Raw genomic sequence first — 18,108 nt, 5'->3', positions numbered from 1 at the left:
ACATGAACAGAAACTTTTCAAAAGAAGACAGACTAATGGCCAACAAACATATGAAAAAATGCTCAACATCTCTAATCATCAGGGAAATGCAAATCAAAACCACAATGTGATATCACTTATCTCCAATGAGAATAGTTTTGATCAAAAAGTCCCAAAACAACAAACATTGGCATGGATGCGGAGAGACAGGAATACTACTGCACTGCTGGTGGGACTGCAAACTAGTACAACCTCTGTGGAAAGTAATATGGAGATACCACAAAGAGCTAGAAGTAGAACTACCATTTAACCCAGCAATCCCATTACTGGGCATCTACCCAGAAGAACAAAAGACATTCTGTAAAAAAGACATCTGCACTTGAATGTTTATATGCTATATGCATCATTCACAGTTGTAAAGATGTGGAAACAACCCAAGTGCCCATCAATACATGAGTGGATTAATAAAATGTGGTAGGTGTATACCACGGAGTTCTACTCAGCCACAAAAAACAATGTTGATCTAGCACCTCCTGTATTATCCTGGATAGAACTGGAGCCCATTTCTACTAAGTGAAGTATTCCAAGAATGGAAAAATTAAATTGATATTAACTGATCAACATTTATGTGCACATATGGTAGTAATATTCATTGGGTGTCGGGCAGGTGGGATGGGAGAGGAGGGGATGGGTATATAGACACCTAATGGGTGAGGTGTGCACTGTTGGGGGGATGGACATGCTTGAAGCTCTGACTTGGGCGAGGCAAAGGCAATATATGTAGCCTAAACATTTGTACCCCCGTAATATGCTGAAATAAAAAAAAAACCAAAAAACAAACAAGAAAACCCCCAAATACCTGATATGGTAATCCCTCTGCTAGTAATTTATCCTATAGAATAAAATTTTAGTACAATTAGAAATACATTTATCTGACACAGACATACCTCTGTTAGTATTTTATCCTATGGAGTAAAATCACAGGTTGGCAAAATCTACTCCCAGCTCCACCCCTTGGTTCCTGGACCCATGTGTTCTACCTACTGGGACACAGTATCCCATACTAGGCATGGATATAGGGTGTATATTGTGTCCTGGAGGGTGATGTCTCATCCTCAGTGGGTATCAGCTTGAAGCTGGTGCCTTGATTGCTACTCAGAATTGGCAACTGAGCACGTATAAGGGTGTTTACTGTGGCATTCTTGGCAGTGGCAAAAAAGCTGCAGACAAAGAGAAGTATCAGCACTGCCAGACTGCGCAACATTAACCGTGAAAGTGTGCAACATGAGGTCCTGGAAGTGGCTGAGTAGATTATGGTTGATCCATACCAAATGATATTATGCAGCCATTAGAAATAATGAATTAGAACTGTACTTGTAGACTTGGGGGATCTCTCACAAGGCATGGTTGAAGGAGAAATGTATAGTTCAAAAAAGTATGTATAAATCCCATTTTGTAAAATGACAACAACCTTCCTTCTATGTATGTTTATGGATTTATACACACATACATATATGATTATATGAGCCTCAAGAAAACTACAAAACTACTAGGGTGTTAACATGATTGGGGATATGGTGTGGGAGGGTGGGAGATGGTGATCATGGAGGGGAAGGAGTTAAAAAAGTATTAAAAATAAGTGTCTGGTAACAATACTAGCAGTGTTGTTAGAATGGGAGCTTGAAGCACTTAATGTGCCCCCAAAGAACCAATATTTGTATATTAATTTTTCCTTGGGGATACTCTCAATGATGAATAGATTGCTGCAATCTCAGCTGTACTTTTCTGACAATGATGTTGCCCAGAACCGTGCAACAGTATTGAAAGCTAAACTTAATCATCGAGCTCTTGATCAAATTCAGAATAATATAATATCAAACAAGGAGAATATGAAGTGAACACCAATATTAATTGATTTCCTGGATGTGAATATTTGGCCTTAATTTTAAAGGAAGGTATTATTTCAAGTACCTGGAATCACTATATAATATTTAATATACCACATAATCCTTCAAATGATTTTTCAAGGTCCTCCTATGCCTGGATATGATCTTTAGTTTTTTGTATGCATGTAACATGCTGCCTATATCTTTTATGACACTTGTCAAAGTATGTTTTTTTTAATAGTTATGTGTGTATTTTATTCTTTTTGCTAGTTTTCAAGTTACTTTAGATGAAGGGCTCGTCTCAGGATTGAACATATCAATTTTATCTCAGTGTACATTCCTTTCTAGCTAATAAAAAATTTATCAATAATTAGTTATAACAGTAAAATTTTATGTCTTAAAACTCACTTGATTTGATTAGAGCATTTTATAATTAGTAAGGATGAGATTTTAAAACTAAAATCATTTTCTAATTTTTAGATCTTGATAAAGTGCATAGTGGTTTTGCAAGGACTACCAAATACCATCTACTGGAAGAAAAATACCGCAGGTTTTGAAAGTATACAGCACATGATAGCTTGTTGTATCTTCTACATAACAAAGGTATTTATCTTATTCTTTATTCAGTGTCATAAAATTTAGGAGCAGTAATGCTTTAGAAAGTCAAACTACTTTGAATCGTGGGAAATAGAAAAGCATTTTTAGATCAAAAGCAAATGTAAAGTCTAAACATTACAGAATAGTTCAATGTGTTGTTGAATTTTTTGATGAAACTGTGGTGCTTCACAAACTAAAACTTGATGTTCTTGAAATAGCATTTATTTTATAGGCATTCTATATGGTCGCACAGAACAGATTTGTTTCACAACCCTAAAACATTAATTATGTATTCGTTATATTGCAGTAAACCTGCTTTTCATCTTGTCACGTTGTGATCTCATTGGCCCTGCAGGTAGAGCTGAAGTGTCTTAAGCCAGGAGTTGAGTGTGGGTAATGGTGCTTCGAAGATGTCCAGAGCTCAAGCAGCAGGGTTATGATTGAAGGGCAGTCAGTAAAGAAAGAGTATGATAATCTCATGAAATTAGAATGTAAAAAACGATGTTAGACTTGAAGGCAAGGACAGACTAGATAGGATCTAAGGATGATTCTGAGATTGGTGTGCAGGACCCTGAACTCAACAGAGGACAAACCATAAAGACGAATTCAGACTGCACCAATCAAGAGTGATATATCTGGAGATCTGAGCCAGGGAGAAGACATAGGCAAAAGTGTGGTCAGAATATAAACTGGTTTTTCTTTTTTGTTTCTCTCCTCCGTTTAACAAATATTGACTGATTACTCGTCTGTGACAGGTGCTGTTTTAGGCACTTGACATATGCACAGAGAATTAGAGAGAACCTCATAGTAGCTGCAGGAGAAGAATAGCTCATAGATGACATGAGCAGTTATTTGCAACGGAAAGAGAATCAATTAGCTTCAAACTTTTTATCAGCAACACTAGAAGTTAAAACACTGGAACAACATTTGTAGAACCCTGAGGGAAAAAAGACTGAAGTCCAAAAATTAATAACCGGGAAAGATATCATTCATTTGTCAGGGCAAAACAAACATTTTCAGAAGTGCAGGCATTTGAAAAGAATTTTGCCCATGTACTTATCTGAGGAAAACACTTGAGGAAATACTCTATCAAATGAGAATTAATTCAGAACAGAAATCCCAAGCTAGGGAAAGACAAAAAGGAGAAAAATAATGGGGGCAATGAATCTTGCAATATATGAGTTATTAAAATTAAATAGATAATAACGATGTGACTAGGACTTTGCAATATAAATGCTAAGTAGGGAATCTTGAAAGAGAAGAGTCATCTTTGAAAGGGAAACTTACTAGTAACCTAGAACTAAAACTTCCATCCTGTTTGGCTTGGGGGAAGATGTGAGGAGGTAAAGATTCTTGGTGCGTGGTTGTGTGTTTTGTATATGTATATACACACACATATAAAATACAAGTAGTATAAAATTATTATGTTCTTTGACAGAATGTATATATTTCAAGACGATTCAGAGGAATATATAACCATGAGCAGAACTTTAAAGCATGGTAAGCCTTCTAAATTGACAGGAAGAAAAATGAACAGGGAGGAATGAGAGAGGAAACAGAAACAGGAAAAAAGGGACGAAAAATGGCTAATTTGGCAAAAGTGAGAAGGAAAAAGGTAGTATTTAAGATGGAAGGAATAAAATTAAGTATATTAACCACTTCACTAAGTGTGAATAAACTCAGAAGACAGAGACTACCAGATGGACTAAAAAGTCAGGTTCAAATGTGTACTATTTCAAGAAACACTCCTAAAACAGGGTGACCAAATAATGTTGAAAAATAAATGGATAGACACAGGTACTGGGCAAATGCAAATAAAAATAAAGGAGTGGCAATTTTCATGTCAGAAAAAGCAGAGTGCAGAGCCCAAAGCATTAATCAGGACAGAGATTCTGTTCTGACAGATCACCCTACTCTGCTCCCGGATGCCATCTGGTCATTTTCCAGTCTTAGGACAGGTTCATTGTCAAGTATTGAAGATCAAGTCTGAATTAAAGCAAAACGAATTTTTTTTACAACAGCAAATTAAAGGAAAAAAACCAGTAAAATTATAGCAAAAATGCTTTGAAGGCATTTGAGCACTTTTCTCACTTAGCAACCTTTCCTACTTAAATTTCTAATAAGTTAGGAATGGAAGGAAGCTATTGAATAATAAAGACATTTGCCAAAATTTTACAGCAAACATACTAAATGGCAAATTTCTGAAGCTCTTTCCTTAAAAGTCAGAAATAGGAAAAAACTGCTGACTCTTTTAACAGTAAGATTCAGTGTTTTTAGAGGTTCTTTCTCATGCAATAGATAAGTATATGAAACAATTTAATATTATGAGAAAGGAACATGCAGGCAGTCCCCGGGTTATAGACGACCTGTCTTATGGTGTTCCATACTCCAAATGGGCTCCCAAGGCCCCCCGTAAGGATAATTTATAATTAAAAAATTAATATCAATCATTTGGGAACTAGTTTCTTCTGTGCATGTAAACAAACCCACATGGCACAAGAGGTTCATTGATGCATCTTTACACCAGCGGCTGGTCTCAGCGTTCATGTGGTTGCTTATGCACAGCATCACTTTCATCTTAACTTTTTATTTTGATTTTGTGAGTCTGTGTTTTCCTTTATGACCATGCCTCCAAAGCAAAAGTCCACTGCAAGTCCAGGTGAGCCTGCAGCAAAGAGAAAAGTGATTACGGTGGAAACAAAAGTAGAAATAATTAAGCTTTGAGAGAAAGGCCAGACGCCATCATTCACTGAGAAAGCATTAGGCTTCGGTTGCTTGACTATCGGAACAATTATAATATGAAGGATAAAGTGAGAATATTGGAACACAGGAAAGGTAGTGCTCCAATGAAAGCATCAATTATTGCTAAGCAGTGTAGTGGATTAATGACTGAAATGGAAAGGTTATTATTGATTTAGTTAGAAGATCAAAAGAAGTGTAACATTCTATTAGCTTAGCATTGATGCAACATTAGTGAGTGTTAACCTTTAATATTCTTTTTAAAAATTTCTCCTTTCTCCTGTATAAAGTTTTTGTATGAGTTTGTTTTTATGTTCTGTTTGTTTGAACTAAAAGAAAGAGCACAATAGTATCTGTAACTTATTATTTCAGTATTACACAATAATACACAGTATTCTTATTCTTATTACAGTATTATATAGTATTATTATTATCACGTGAGCCATTATAGTATTGTTATTATTACTATATATATGCTGTTCTTCAGGGATCTGAGTTACATACAAGTCCGACCTAAAGATATTCTCAGGAACATACACCTCTTCTGTAACCTGGTGACTGCCTGCATAATTTATCTGTAATTGTGGAGGTCTCAAAAACCCATGAGAATCTAGGAAAAAATTACTAGAATTATAAAGAGAATATATTAAGTGACTGTGTATAAGATACCTACAAACTGATAATTTTTTTATTATACTAGTAGTAATCAGTTAGATATGGAGAGGGTAAAATATACCATTTATAAAATAAAATATCTTAAACTTAACAAAATGTTAAAGAACCTAAATAAAAGAACTGTGACATCTTACCAAGGGACAGAAAATAAGATCTGACCATGTGGCAGGCCACACTAAGTCCTGAATAGGAAGACGTACTGTCATAGGAATGTAAATCCTTCCTAAAGTAATACTTAAATTTAATGCAGTTCTAATCAGAATTCCAATAGTGTTTCTCTGGAACTGATTAGAATAAGTTAAGAGTTCTCAATAGATATTAAAATTTGTCACAAGGCCACTTCAGTAAAAAATGATGTTAACAGAGTAAGGGGGACATAGTTCAGTGGAGTAGAATAGAGGGTCTAGGAATAGCCCCAAGTCTGCAGAAGAAATTACTGTATGACAAAGATAAGTTATTTGATTCATTGAGAAAATTATAGTGTATTATAGTAGCTTATTTAATGAAAATTGCTGGTATAATTAACTATATTCATCTGGAAGTGAACAAAGCCAGAGCCCTATCTCATACCATAAACAAAATAAAGTCCAGATGGATTCAGGATATTTGTATGGCCTTGGAATCAGGGGACACCTTCCTCAGTAAGGCACAAAATTCAAAGATAGATGATTAGATTATATAATAAAACATTTTTATGGCAAGGCACTATAAACAAAACTTAAAGGCAAATATTAGGTTGGGAAAAATATATGACAGATACAGGATTATTAACATTGATTACCTCAGGGAGTAATCAATGAGAAAATATGAAATAATTTTACAGTTTTAGAAAAGAAGAATCAAATTTATCTTGAATTATGCAGGATATAATTAAATATTTCAGTTGCCTTAAAAGATGGAACAATGAACAGGTATCACGTGACACATGGCCATCTTCTGAGGTCAGGGAGGAACCACTGAGGGCTTTCAAACGTAGAAACGATGTAATAAGATTTGTAGTTTAGGAAAAAAATTATTCTGGTTGCACAACAGCTAATAATTAGAGGGTGATAAGACCTGAGGCAGGGGATGTGTTAGAAGGTGATGGATGACAAACTAAACTAGTGTGGTAAAAGTGGGAGGTAGAGAGAATTGAAAGGATTGGAGAGTAATTTATGAGATAAAATTGAGAACCTGGCAATCTACTGCATAAAGGGGATAAAAGAGGAATAGAGAAGAGTTAACAGTAATATACAGCTATCAGGCCTGGGCAGTTGGGCGAATACATCACTATTCTTTGAACCCTGGAAGAGGAATAATTTTGTGTGGTAAAAGGGGAGAAGGTAAGTTTTGAACAGATTGAACATTGAGATCTATCCAAAGAAGTGGCCATTACATAATTGGACCTGTGGGCCTGGAGCTCAGAAGAGGCCAAATATGTGTGAAGACAAAGGAGTCATTAGCACATGGACTACAATTGAAACAAAATAGGTGGTATCACCTGGGAACAGTGTGTCTAGTGAGAAGGGTAGATTTATCTAAGAATTATCTAAGAATCTCAAGGGTGCACTTAGTCCAAGGGGCTGATCTTGCTTCTGAACACTAGGCAGGAGGAAGAACTAAAAGGTCAGATTAATCCAAAAATCCTCTGTCATTTCTAACCCCTCCCCAACCTTTAGGATCTTCCTGTGACTATTAGTTCTGTCACCGTCACAAGGTGTAACCACTGAAAGCCGCGATCCCACACAGTCCAAAGCACCCCTTTTCTTTCCCACGTTAATTAGTGTTACACACGTTAATTAGTGTTATGCTGGGCCAAAAGTGCACCTTCCAAGGTTACGTGTCTTTAGAATATATTTATCTGGTTGGCCTTTCCTCCCCAAACTCTTCCATCAGTGAATATTTCCAGGGGAAGGGTGTCTTTTTCAAATAAAGGAAGACCAAGTACACTTTCCTTTCAGGGCACTGAACACAGCTACTTACTTTACATTTAAATAACCAGGAGAGACTATTGCAGTGTTTCTTCCAGAACTAAGAAAGAAACTCTATTCCAAGGCAGCTTGCTGTTGGCAACTTGCCAATAACAGCTTCTGCTAAAAACAAACAAACCAATAAAACCCCAAACCTGCTTATTCTGGTATTCCAAAACATCTGAATATTGATGGGGGGGAGGCAGGAGAGGGAAAGAAGGGAAATTTGGGAGGGGAGAGGAGGGAAGTAGAGCAAGGTCCCTGGAGGCAGAAGGCAGTGGGATCCCAGAACTTGTGGGAGGGGTGAGTCTGGAGGGGAGATTCACTTCTCTCCTCTGAAGGAAGACAGGGTGGTTGTAGTTACAGGTGTGGTGATAGGTTCATGAATGGGGGATAAGCTAGTTCCCCTGCATTTCCTCTGTGGAAAGGAAGCAAGATCATTTGCCGACAGTGAGGAGGTGAAGGATAAGGGTGGGTTTCAAATATTTGAGAAGAATGGGAGGGTTTGGGCCAGCCAATGTAGAAGATGGGAGGGGCTGCTGACCTAGAGTAACCAGCCTGTGTTTGGGGCCCAGTGGAGGTTGAAGTCCTTGAATTCACACGCTGCCTCTCTCAGCCGTGGACGAATGTTTTCCCTTAGCACACAGTGGCTTTGGGGCTGGCTTTGTGCCTTTCCTGACTTGTCAGCCGTGAGCCCACTCCCCTTTCCCCCACTGGAGGAATCATTAAAATCCAAGTGATGATACTGTAGAAGTGACCTGAATGTGTTCTGAACTTTTAAAAAAATTAATTTTTGATATTTGGTTTTGATTTGATATTTGGGTTGGTTTTGTCCAAAATTGATATGTTGAGAATTGCCATTCGGGAAGTGTCTTCCAGCCTGGCCTCCAGTCCCAGAATCCTGGACTAATCCTGAATCCCCAATTTCAGGTGTTCATTTGATATAAACAATATTGGATTTTCTCTTAGGACATGTAAAGCCCAATTAGTGAAACGGCTCTGTTTCTTTGTTCTGTTTAAAAACTGGTGATCTTTTCAGGTGGTCGAATCTTCCTTCTTTAAGCAGCAGTGTTTTTTTTTCTTCTAAAGTGCTGCTTCTGAGATCCCTCATCTTAAATCTGTCATTACTTTTGCATGGTTTTAAAATTGTTATGCTAAACATCTGGCGTACTCTTTTTATTTCTATTCATCATTTGGTATGTTAAATAGAATTTGTCCTTTATTTTTCTTTTGACTGGAAAAAATTCTTTATCATTTATTGTTTTGTACTAGCATATTAAAATGAGGGAAAATGATCGCACAGTTCTCTATAAGTTCTCTAAATATGCCAGAAAGCAAAATTAAGTACAGTGGAGAGCAAACATTAGCTCATTTCTGTTTTCTAATAAAATTTTCCCCTCTGATATAAATTTTATGATGAGATTGGACTGTTTTAGTTGGGCATTTAAGGCCCTGCATGACCTAACCCTGTCTACTTACTCAAAATTTATTTCACCATTTTCCTTCCTACACTCTGTTCCACAGTCAGCATTAGCACCATTGCTCTGGTCCCATAGAAACATTTCCTGTTCTTAGGATTAGGTAAGGCTTATCAAGTCTAAGTAGCCGCTCTTTATTTTTCAGCCATTTTATATATCCCTTTCCTGCATAAGAAGAAACAGTTGTTATTTACCTTAAATACTAACCTATTCAACAGAATATATCTACATATAGCAAATTCATACAAACTTATTTACACTCTTAGTTGCCCTAAGGGGCTCACCATGAATGTGTCCCATTCCTTTGACCCTGGCCTGCAGTAGGGTATAAGTGAATCAGATTGCTGACTTTCCTGGGGTTGATGCTAGAGCCAAGGTTTTAACCACAAGGTGAAGCTGTGTAAATAAGGTGGGGAAAGCTGTTCTGGGAAATGGATCAGCTGTGGGAAGACATGAAGTCCTGAAACACAATGGTTTAGATGGAAAAATGCAAACTGTAAAATAATTTAAAGAGGTTTATTCTGAGCTGAATATGTGTGACCTTGGCCTGGCGGACAAGTTCTCAAGAGGTCTTGAGAAAATGTACCCAAAGCGATCAGATTACAGTTTGGTTTTGTATTAATACATTCATAGGAACAGGAATTACAGGTTAAAATTTTAAATCAATACATGGAAGTTATACATTGGTTTGGCCCAAAAAGGTGGGACATCTCGAAGTATGAGTTTATAAGTCATAGGTGGGTTTTAGGGATTCTTTAGTTGACAATTGATTGAAAGAGTTAAGCTTTGTCTAAAGATCTGGAATCAGTGGAATGGATGTTTGAGTTAAGATAGGGGTCTGCTTGGATGACTGAGTTAAGATAAGGGGGTCTTTTATCTCTCATGTGATGCTATACCGGAACCAGGTTGAAAAGTAAACCACATTATATTGAGCTAATAAAACCTGCTTAGTGAGATTTTATTGTTTGTAGATGTGACTCACCAGTCCTCTTAGAAACGAATTTGGGGAAAAGAAAAAGGTCAGAGTTCAGTCCTCAGTGATGATTGTCAGATTTTACACTTGGCTCAATATTTTGTGAGATTAAAGTATAAGGAGATGAGTGGTAGAAGATTACTCTAGAAAGGTAGGTAAGGGCCAGTCTAAAGAAGGCCAGAGAATTGGGGATAGGCAATGTAAAAGAGGGGCCCTTTCCTCCTTTTGACTACAGTGGATGCCTCCCCTAGCGCTCATGGAGAATCTGCCAAAAACAGTTCATTCCTAGTCCAGTCCTCTACCAGAATGTCTTGTAAATCATTTGCTGATATAAATGCCCCTCCAAGACATCATGAGGTTAATAATTGTGCCATTTCCCATAGAAAGTAACTCAAGATAAGAGGTAATGTTTATGTGGCCTTTAAGGATGACTTTGTTTTAATATAGATTTTTTTAATGGAAATATTTTCTTAATAGTCAACTTGCTATACTGAAAGTTATCCAGCTATATGGCCTGGAGGTATGAAGAATTCATTATTGGCATTAAAGTAAGTTTAGCCTAAAGCTGCCTCCTTACATATTTTAAGTCTGGCCGAAAGGTTTCTCTGTACAGAGTGAACTGTAGCCTGACTGGGTGTATTATATAAACAGATTGTAACCTACTCTTGTACAATCACCAAGTTTCAGGTAATCAAAGGCAGCCAACTGTTCAAACCATATTCAAATAAGACAAATGTTGACCTATAACCAATCTGGCTGTTTCTGTGCCTCACTTCCGTTTTCTGTATGTCACTTTCCTTTTTGTTCATAAATCCTCCAACAGAGTCTCTCTGAAGCTATTCTGCTTTGGGGTAAAGTAGGGGGGCTGCTTGATGCGTGAATCATTTTTTGCTCAAACTCTGTTACATTAAATTTTTCTAAAGTTTTTCTTTTAACATTGGTGAGATCCTGTTATTAGTTGTTAACTAGTGAAATCATGCATTTTTAATCATATTAAATGCATTAAATATGATCTGTAGATAAATTTGCAGCTTACTTAACAAAAACCGGGGATTTCTTAGACCCAAAACATTATGAAGCTTTTAAATTTATGAAAAATGATGCATTATTCTTGAAAATAGACAAGAGTATCCAACAGAGTTAATTAATAAATTTTTAAAATTAGATTCTGCGTTCATGGAAGGAGTATGACCTGGCAGTAATGATTATAAATTATGGGAAAAAAATGTTGGACATCACACCAGCGTGCAAATCTCTATTTAGTAATGATGAACAAGAAGAAATTCCAGAGGAGGTAATTGCTTTTTGTTTCTCGCTTTTAAACATATAAATATATATGTTGGATCTTTCAGGAATCATGTAGTATTATTAAACATATATGAAAATTAATCAGTTTTTAATTTGTCATAGAAGTAATATATAATAATATAGTGAAGTTTTTTTTTTTGAGTTATGGTCAGGAAAATGAAAAAGGAATCTGTGCTAACCTACTAAATAGTCCTTATCACCAGTTTTGACCATCAGTTAGGCAATGATGGTGAGCTTCCTATGCCTGATTGGACATTGGACTAAAAGCCCTCCAAAGTCTCTTCCAAATCTAAGATTTTATTGTTCTGGATCATCAAATGTAGTAAATACACATCAGAGCTTTTTACCTTGTGTTCAAAGCAAATTTCTGAAACTCACTGTGACACCTCAAATGTCTTCTTTATGACTGCTAATTTTTGAGACTAAATTTTAATATCTGCCTTCTAACCATGGGTCCTACAAGAGCTTATGCTTTACTGCCTTTCCTTGAAACTATACGGTTAACTGTTTTTGTAGATCGAATTCTGAAATGTTAGTTTATTGGGTTTCTGACGTGCACTATGAATTACCTGAAGCCCTTTCAGTGGCTTGGACGGGGGCAGAGACTCTTGCCCCGCAGCTTGTCTCAGGTAGAGTAGCTCCATTTCTGTCTCCATTACAGGTTGAATTTCCAAGTAAGCATTTGTTTGTCAAACAAAACAAAACAAAACACTTTCAAAAAACATCACCCTGCCTTACCGAATGACTTTTTTTTTTGCCATAATCCTCTTTTGGAGGGGGCAGGGTGGGGTTGTTTGTCTAGAGAGAGTTTTGATTAAGCTGGAGGCAATTTGAGGGTTTTTCCCATTAAGTGTTTCCTCTCAGGTCCACCAGCCAGCCCCTTTATGTTACCCCGGCCCTGGCCTGGGACCCTGTCTCTGCACATTGTCATAGGATAGTGCCTCGTGCCTCTCTCCTTGAAGCTGCTAGTTGAGCAGAAGGCTGTGATACTTACCTCTGACTAATATTGTAGCCATTGTTAATTTATAGGAGGCAGAAGTCATTAGAGCCACTCAAGATCCCTTAAAGCCTAAAGGGGCATGAAAGGTTTTTTTTTTTTTTTTTTGGGAGAGCAAGAGACATTGATGGGCGGCTTCTCAGGCCCAGACGGAGAAAACATCCTGGGAAGCCTGAGTGCAGACAGGCCGATTCCTAATCCACTAATTACTGATCCCGTTAGGTTTTGATGAAAGGCAAAGTAGCAAAGGCAATTAGCTCAGTTGTAAAGAAGCTCCTTCTGGGAAAAGAAAGGAAAAAAAGAATAAAGGGATACATTTCTGAGGGCAGGCTGGGAATTTTCTTTTGAAGATTTTTAGAGCCATCTCCTCAGCTGCTTTAAGAATACAGGTGTTGGAGGGGGCTGGATAGAGGGCGGAAGTTACTGGGAGAAAGGGAGAGGGAAAAGCAGCAGTATTTTGGTTAATCTCCCCGAAATACTTAGTAATGTGCCTGGCATTTTGTTATAAGATAATAACTGTTATTATTAGTTATTAATTAGTATTGTTTAGCCATGTAGATCATAGTTTTATCTACCAAGTATGAAAGTACGAAAACATAATTTAAAGAATGTTGTTTGAAAATGACAGTTATTGCAATGTGTTGAAGTACATTCTGACATTTAACCAATGTTTTTAGGGTTCGTCTAAGAAGTCTTCAAAGACTAAGAAGCCACAGCAGATACTGTTGCCTGAAAAAATAAATGAACAGCTGACGTTGTTGGAAACACACCTACTCAAACTGACAAAGCAATGTGATCATTTTTTTTCCTGTATACTTTTTTCTGTTTAGCATTATATTTTTAAAAATGAGAAAATATTTTGTTCAAAGGATTAAGATAAGATTAGCATTTGGTAAACCTTTTAAGGTTTACACAGTGCTTTTACATTATGTCATTAATCCTAACAATAGCCTGTTAATAAGGGATTGCTAACCGCTCTTTACAGATGTGGCTCGTAAAGATTAAGTGATTTACTCAGGATTACATAGCTGCCTTGGACTTGAGCCTGCGTCTTTTAAATCTAAAGCAAGTTTTCTCAACCTCGACACTACTGTCATTTTGGGCCAAATAGTTCTTTGTTGTGGGGACTGTCCTTGGCGCTGTAGGATGTTGAGCAGCATCCCTGGCTTCTATCCATGGAAGCATAGCATGCCACCCTCCCAGTTGTGGCAGTCAACTGGGAGGCAGATGTTAACAAATGGATCTTTGGTGGGGTTTAGGGGTAGCACAAAATTGAGAATCACTGCTCTAAAGGCAGTAACTGAGAAATAAAGGGATAGTGTAAAGGGTGTTAATGTGTAAGTGGTTTGAACCATGGCCTTCTAGAGTAGAGAGTAGAATGAAAGATTAGGTTTAGGTCATTGTACTGTAGCAGTTTCATAATGGACCAATGTGTTAATACAATGATTGGTATTTTGGAGTTTGCAGCTTGGCAAGCTCCTTGGGACATTGATTTAGTTTCTGATGATGATTAGTATTGTCACGTTTTTAAAAAAGCAGATAGTTCAAATCTTCTAGAAGAACAAGAGAATACCTAAATTTGAGCCACAAACCATGTATGAGGCTCCACTTTTGGCCCCCTGGTCTTTTGGGACCTGACTACACTAGAATTCCTGTCCCCACTTTACCTCTTTTGCTATGTGCTTCAGTTATATCTTGGTGGTCAAACTGTTTCAGGATTTCCTGACTTGGAGCTCTCTCTTTTTCAGTGTGTTCCCTGTCTGTTTTAAGCTGAATTTATGAATGGAACCCAATATTCTATTATTCCCATAATCAGTAAACCTAGTTTTGGGAAAGTGGTAATTGTCTTTTTACATATAAAAAGTATAATTCCTTAAAATATAAAGTGTTCTAGAAATGTGAATTACTTATTTTTACAGTATTGATAAAAACATATTACTAAGAAGCACAATGCAATATTACTAGCTAAACAGTAAATTCAACAATAACAATAATAAAAATAACGGTTTTGTACAGTGTTTTCTGTATGCCAGGTACTATTTTAAGTGTTTTGTACACACTAAAACTCATAGAACCTGTACATAACAACCATATAAGGGAGGTATTATTATTATTATCCCCATTTTAAAGATAAGGAAATTGAGGCATGGAGAAGCTAAATAACTTGCCAAGGTCTCATAACTAAAATGTGTCAAGGTTAGAATTTGAACCTAGCAAGTCTGGCTCCGGTGACTGTGCTATACTTTACTGCCTTTTAAGGCAATTTTATTAAAATGGAGTTAATATAATTGGTAGGTTTCTGAGTCTTGGGTGTGCTGATGTATGACAGTTGTTGAATGAGAGAGAATCATGCCTTGGAAACTCTTCACCTATTTGGTGGTAGATCCCTTAGCTTTTAGGGGAAAAAAATTAAAGGAAATAATTTAAACGATTGGCTTCTTTTTATCTGCAAAATGTAATTTTATAATTGATATATCAAGGTACACAATTTAGAATGAATACTTGAGTACTTTCCTATTTTTTATCCCTTCTAAGAATTTTTATTGCTGGTTATTCTTGTTAAATAGAACATTAACTTCTTAATTTTTTTAAACTTAGATGTTGTAGGTGAACTCTCAGGAGCAGAAGACCCTATATTTCTTTACCCTGTAGTTTTAAATTGGTCAGTCAAAAATGCCATGAAAGAAGGTAGGTGACCTGAATGTGTACACGATTCTGTGGATTTTGTTTCTGTTGTCTACTTAAAGATTTTACCTGTTCTACGCAGAATATTGTGCGTTCTTATCCATTCGGAATAATGCAGAATCTTGATTGCCAAGTAACGAAAGAGAACGACACAAGTACCTGATTTAAAGTCTGGAAAGACAGAACCTTGATGGTGGCTTGGTTTGGTAGCGAATGGTGTTACTAGGAAGCTTACAAAAACTAGGGCATTGAAAAAAGCAGTAGGGACTTTTAAGTTTAGCTATGAAGAAATAGGAACATTATTGCCTAACTCAGAGTGAAATATAATAAAAATTAAGATTGCTAGTTACAGTAATTATCAGAACTTTTCTCCAATTAATCAGACATTAGAAACAACTTTAATGAAATGTTTCATAACACTGAGATATTTAGAAAATAAATGAAATATAGACTGCAAAAGATTAGTTGATGTTAGAAAAACAATAGTTCATACCACATTTACTTCTATATATTTTTTAGAAGCAAGAGATCTAAAAAGAAGATTAATAGACTTGCCTATTGGAACAAAATGACTGTTAACACTAGTAATCTTTCAATGCCAATAACTAAGTATATTGGTAACTATACATGAATTTGTTTTTACAGTTATGAAATTTAAGCACAGACCTAGATTCCTGGAATTCTTTACACAAGTTATGCTAAAATGCATGAATGATGAAAAGTTTCACCTTGTGGTGGAGATAACAATTCCTGTCCATGACTTCTTGAAAAGGTACTTGTAATATAAGTTTTATACATGTTAACAACTTTAATAAATGAGTGGCATTGTCACTTTAAGATACGTAAGGTAGACAAAAAAGAGGGTGGGGTATATGCAGTTAAAACAAATACCAGGAGATAGTGAAGATTTATGTCTGTGGGTACAAATAAATAACTAAACGTAAAAATGTTTATACAACTGAACTAAGAAATGAGAGTAGAACATGTTCAGATTTCCAGCAGGAAATACATTAGGAGGTCTTTTGCTATTGGGTCAGGATAGATAATACTATCTCTGATCCATTAGCTCTCTCTCACATAGAGTTTTGGGTCTAATTTTGGTCATTTACTATGTGTTTCTGATTCTTTTATAGTAAGGAACAGAGCCATTTCTTGGGGTTTCTATTTGTACATGTGAAGGGGGAATTCTTCACATAGAAGTAGTAAACCTTAGAGCTGTCCCTCTCATTCTTGAAGCCTGAATCATTCTCTTTGCTCCCAAAGAAAATCATAGTAACTCATGCCAGTTATGAGAGATGTCAAATGAATCCATCTTTTTTCCTAACAACTGACAAGTGGCCTTTTCTCTACTGGGCATAGATTTATCCTTTCTGTTTTAATAAAAGTAAACATCAGTAACATAAGATCTATTTTAAAAATTAGCAGCAAAAGAGCAGCATCCCCTTAAAAACATATTCTTCCTAAAATAGGCACTTCATTTATTAGAACAAAAATCTTGGAATACATGTGCTTCATTTTTTTCAAAGGATAAAAGAGGAAATTCTTTCCATTAAATGAAACAGGCCATGGTAATAAGAGAACTGGTCAGAATTAGAGCGTTCCATTACATTAAACAAATGAATAAACAACAAACTACAGCCAAAATTGGATGTTTAGAAGCTTTAATAACATTCTTGATAACAAAGAAAATCAGAAGACACTTTCAGTGTGCAGGGAAATTTGAAGGGCTGACTGTGGAAGTCTATTCTAAGAATAGATATTTTGGAAGAGAAAGATGGAGTGGCTTAGAAGCACTGAACAGTGGTATGGTAAAAGACTTGAAGTTGAGGATTGAGCAGTATAACTGAGTTCAAAACAAAGGTGATAACTTTAACTTTCGAGGCTGAGCAGATGTTTTGGGTGCTCTTTACCAAGTCAGGAAATATAGGAAGAGGTGCAGATATAATATCTTGATTTCTCCTTTGATAGTAATATCTATTTTATATTTATGTTTATATGCCTAGTATGTTTTTACAAATTTTTCTCATATTGCAGGAGACAAATATGCATCCATATTTTTTTCTAATTTCATGATTTACATTTAATGTTTTAATCCATATAGAATTTATTCTCATATGGGGACTTGAATTAAACTTTAGTTTTTTCCCAGTTTATCAGTTGTCCTGGCATATTTAAAGAATAATCTCACTCATCACTTATTTTAATGACACCTCTTCATATTCAAAGTGGTCAAGTCTATCAATAATGCATATAAATCACAATGAAGATATTTTATGAACTTTTCATGTTCTGTTTAACAAAAAGTAAAAATATGTGGAAATGGCTGCTGAAAAGAATGCTGATTTGACAGAAACATTATAATATTGATGGAGTTGAATATGCCACTTCAAAAAAGACCAAAATAAAAAGGACATAGATGTACAAGATATACTTAATAAGATTAGTTTAATATGTATATATAATAGAGACTAAACACTTTAAAGTACTCATGAAATTAAAAAAATTGAGCATATTTGAGTTGCAAAATAAAGCTCCATAGTTTACCCAGACTGAGATTTGTAAAGACCACCTTCTCTTACAGTGCAACAAAACTGAAATTTTATAACAAAATAAATTACTTGCATGGATCAGGAGATAAACCTAACTTTCAGTATAGACCCTTTTGAAAATAGTGAAAACGAGAAACCCTACACATCATATGCATCCAAAGCAGCAGTTAGGGACAAATTCTTAGCTTTAGGAGCTTCTTTACTAACAAGGAAAAATAAAATTAAATGAGTTCTTATCAAACTCAAGAAATTAGAAAAATAACAAATTTAAGAAAGCAGGGAGAAAAAAATAA

General features: G+C 35.9%; 1 protein-coding gene across 1 annotated transcript in view; it reads left to right on the top strand.

Annotated features, from left to right (window-relative positions):
- CFAP54 (cilia and flagella associated 54) overlaps positions 1 to 18,108 on the top strand; it is a 344,097-nt gene that overhangs the window by 89,236 nt on the left and 236,753 nt on the right. Inside the window, exons 26-30 of the mRNA XM_012663989.1 lie at positions 2,346 to 2,468; positions 11,442 to 11,570; positions 13,259 to 13,373; positions 15,180 to 15,269; positions 15,912 to 16,038. Of these exons, the coding sequence (XP_012519443.1) occupies positions 2,346 to 2,468; positions 11,442 to 11,570; positions 13,259 to 13,373; positions 15,180 to 15,269; positions 15,912 to 16,038 (584 nt within the window). The remainder of the gene's footprint in view (positions 1 to 2,345; positions 2,469 to 11,441; positions 11,571 to 13,258; positions 13,374 to 15,179; positions 15,270 to 15,911; positions 16,039 to 18,108) is intronic.

The sequence above is a fragment of the Propithecus coquereli genome, unplaced genomic scaffold (assembly GCF_000956105.1).
Source record: "Propithecus coquereli isolate 6110/MARCELLA unplaced genomic scaffold, Pcoq_1.0 Scaffold85, whole genome shotgun sequence".
In the NCBI taxonomy this organism is placed as follows: Eukaryota; Metazoa; Chordata; class Mammalia; order Primates; family Indriidae; genus Propithecus; species Propithecus coquereli.
The sequence above is the reverse complement of the archived record's forward strand: the minus strand, read 5'-3'. Positions and strand labels throughout refer to the sequence as shown.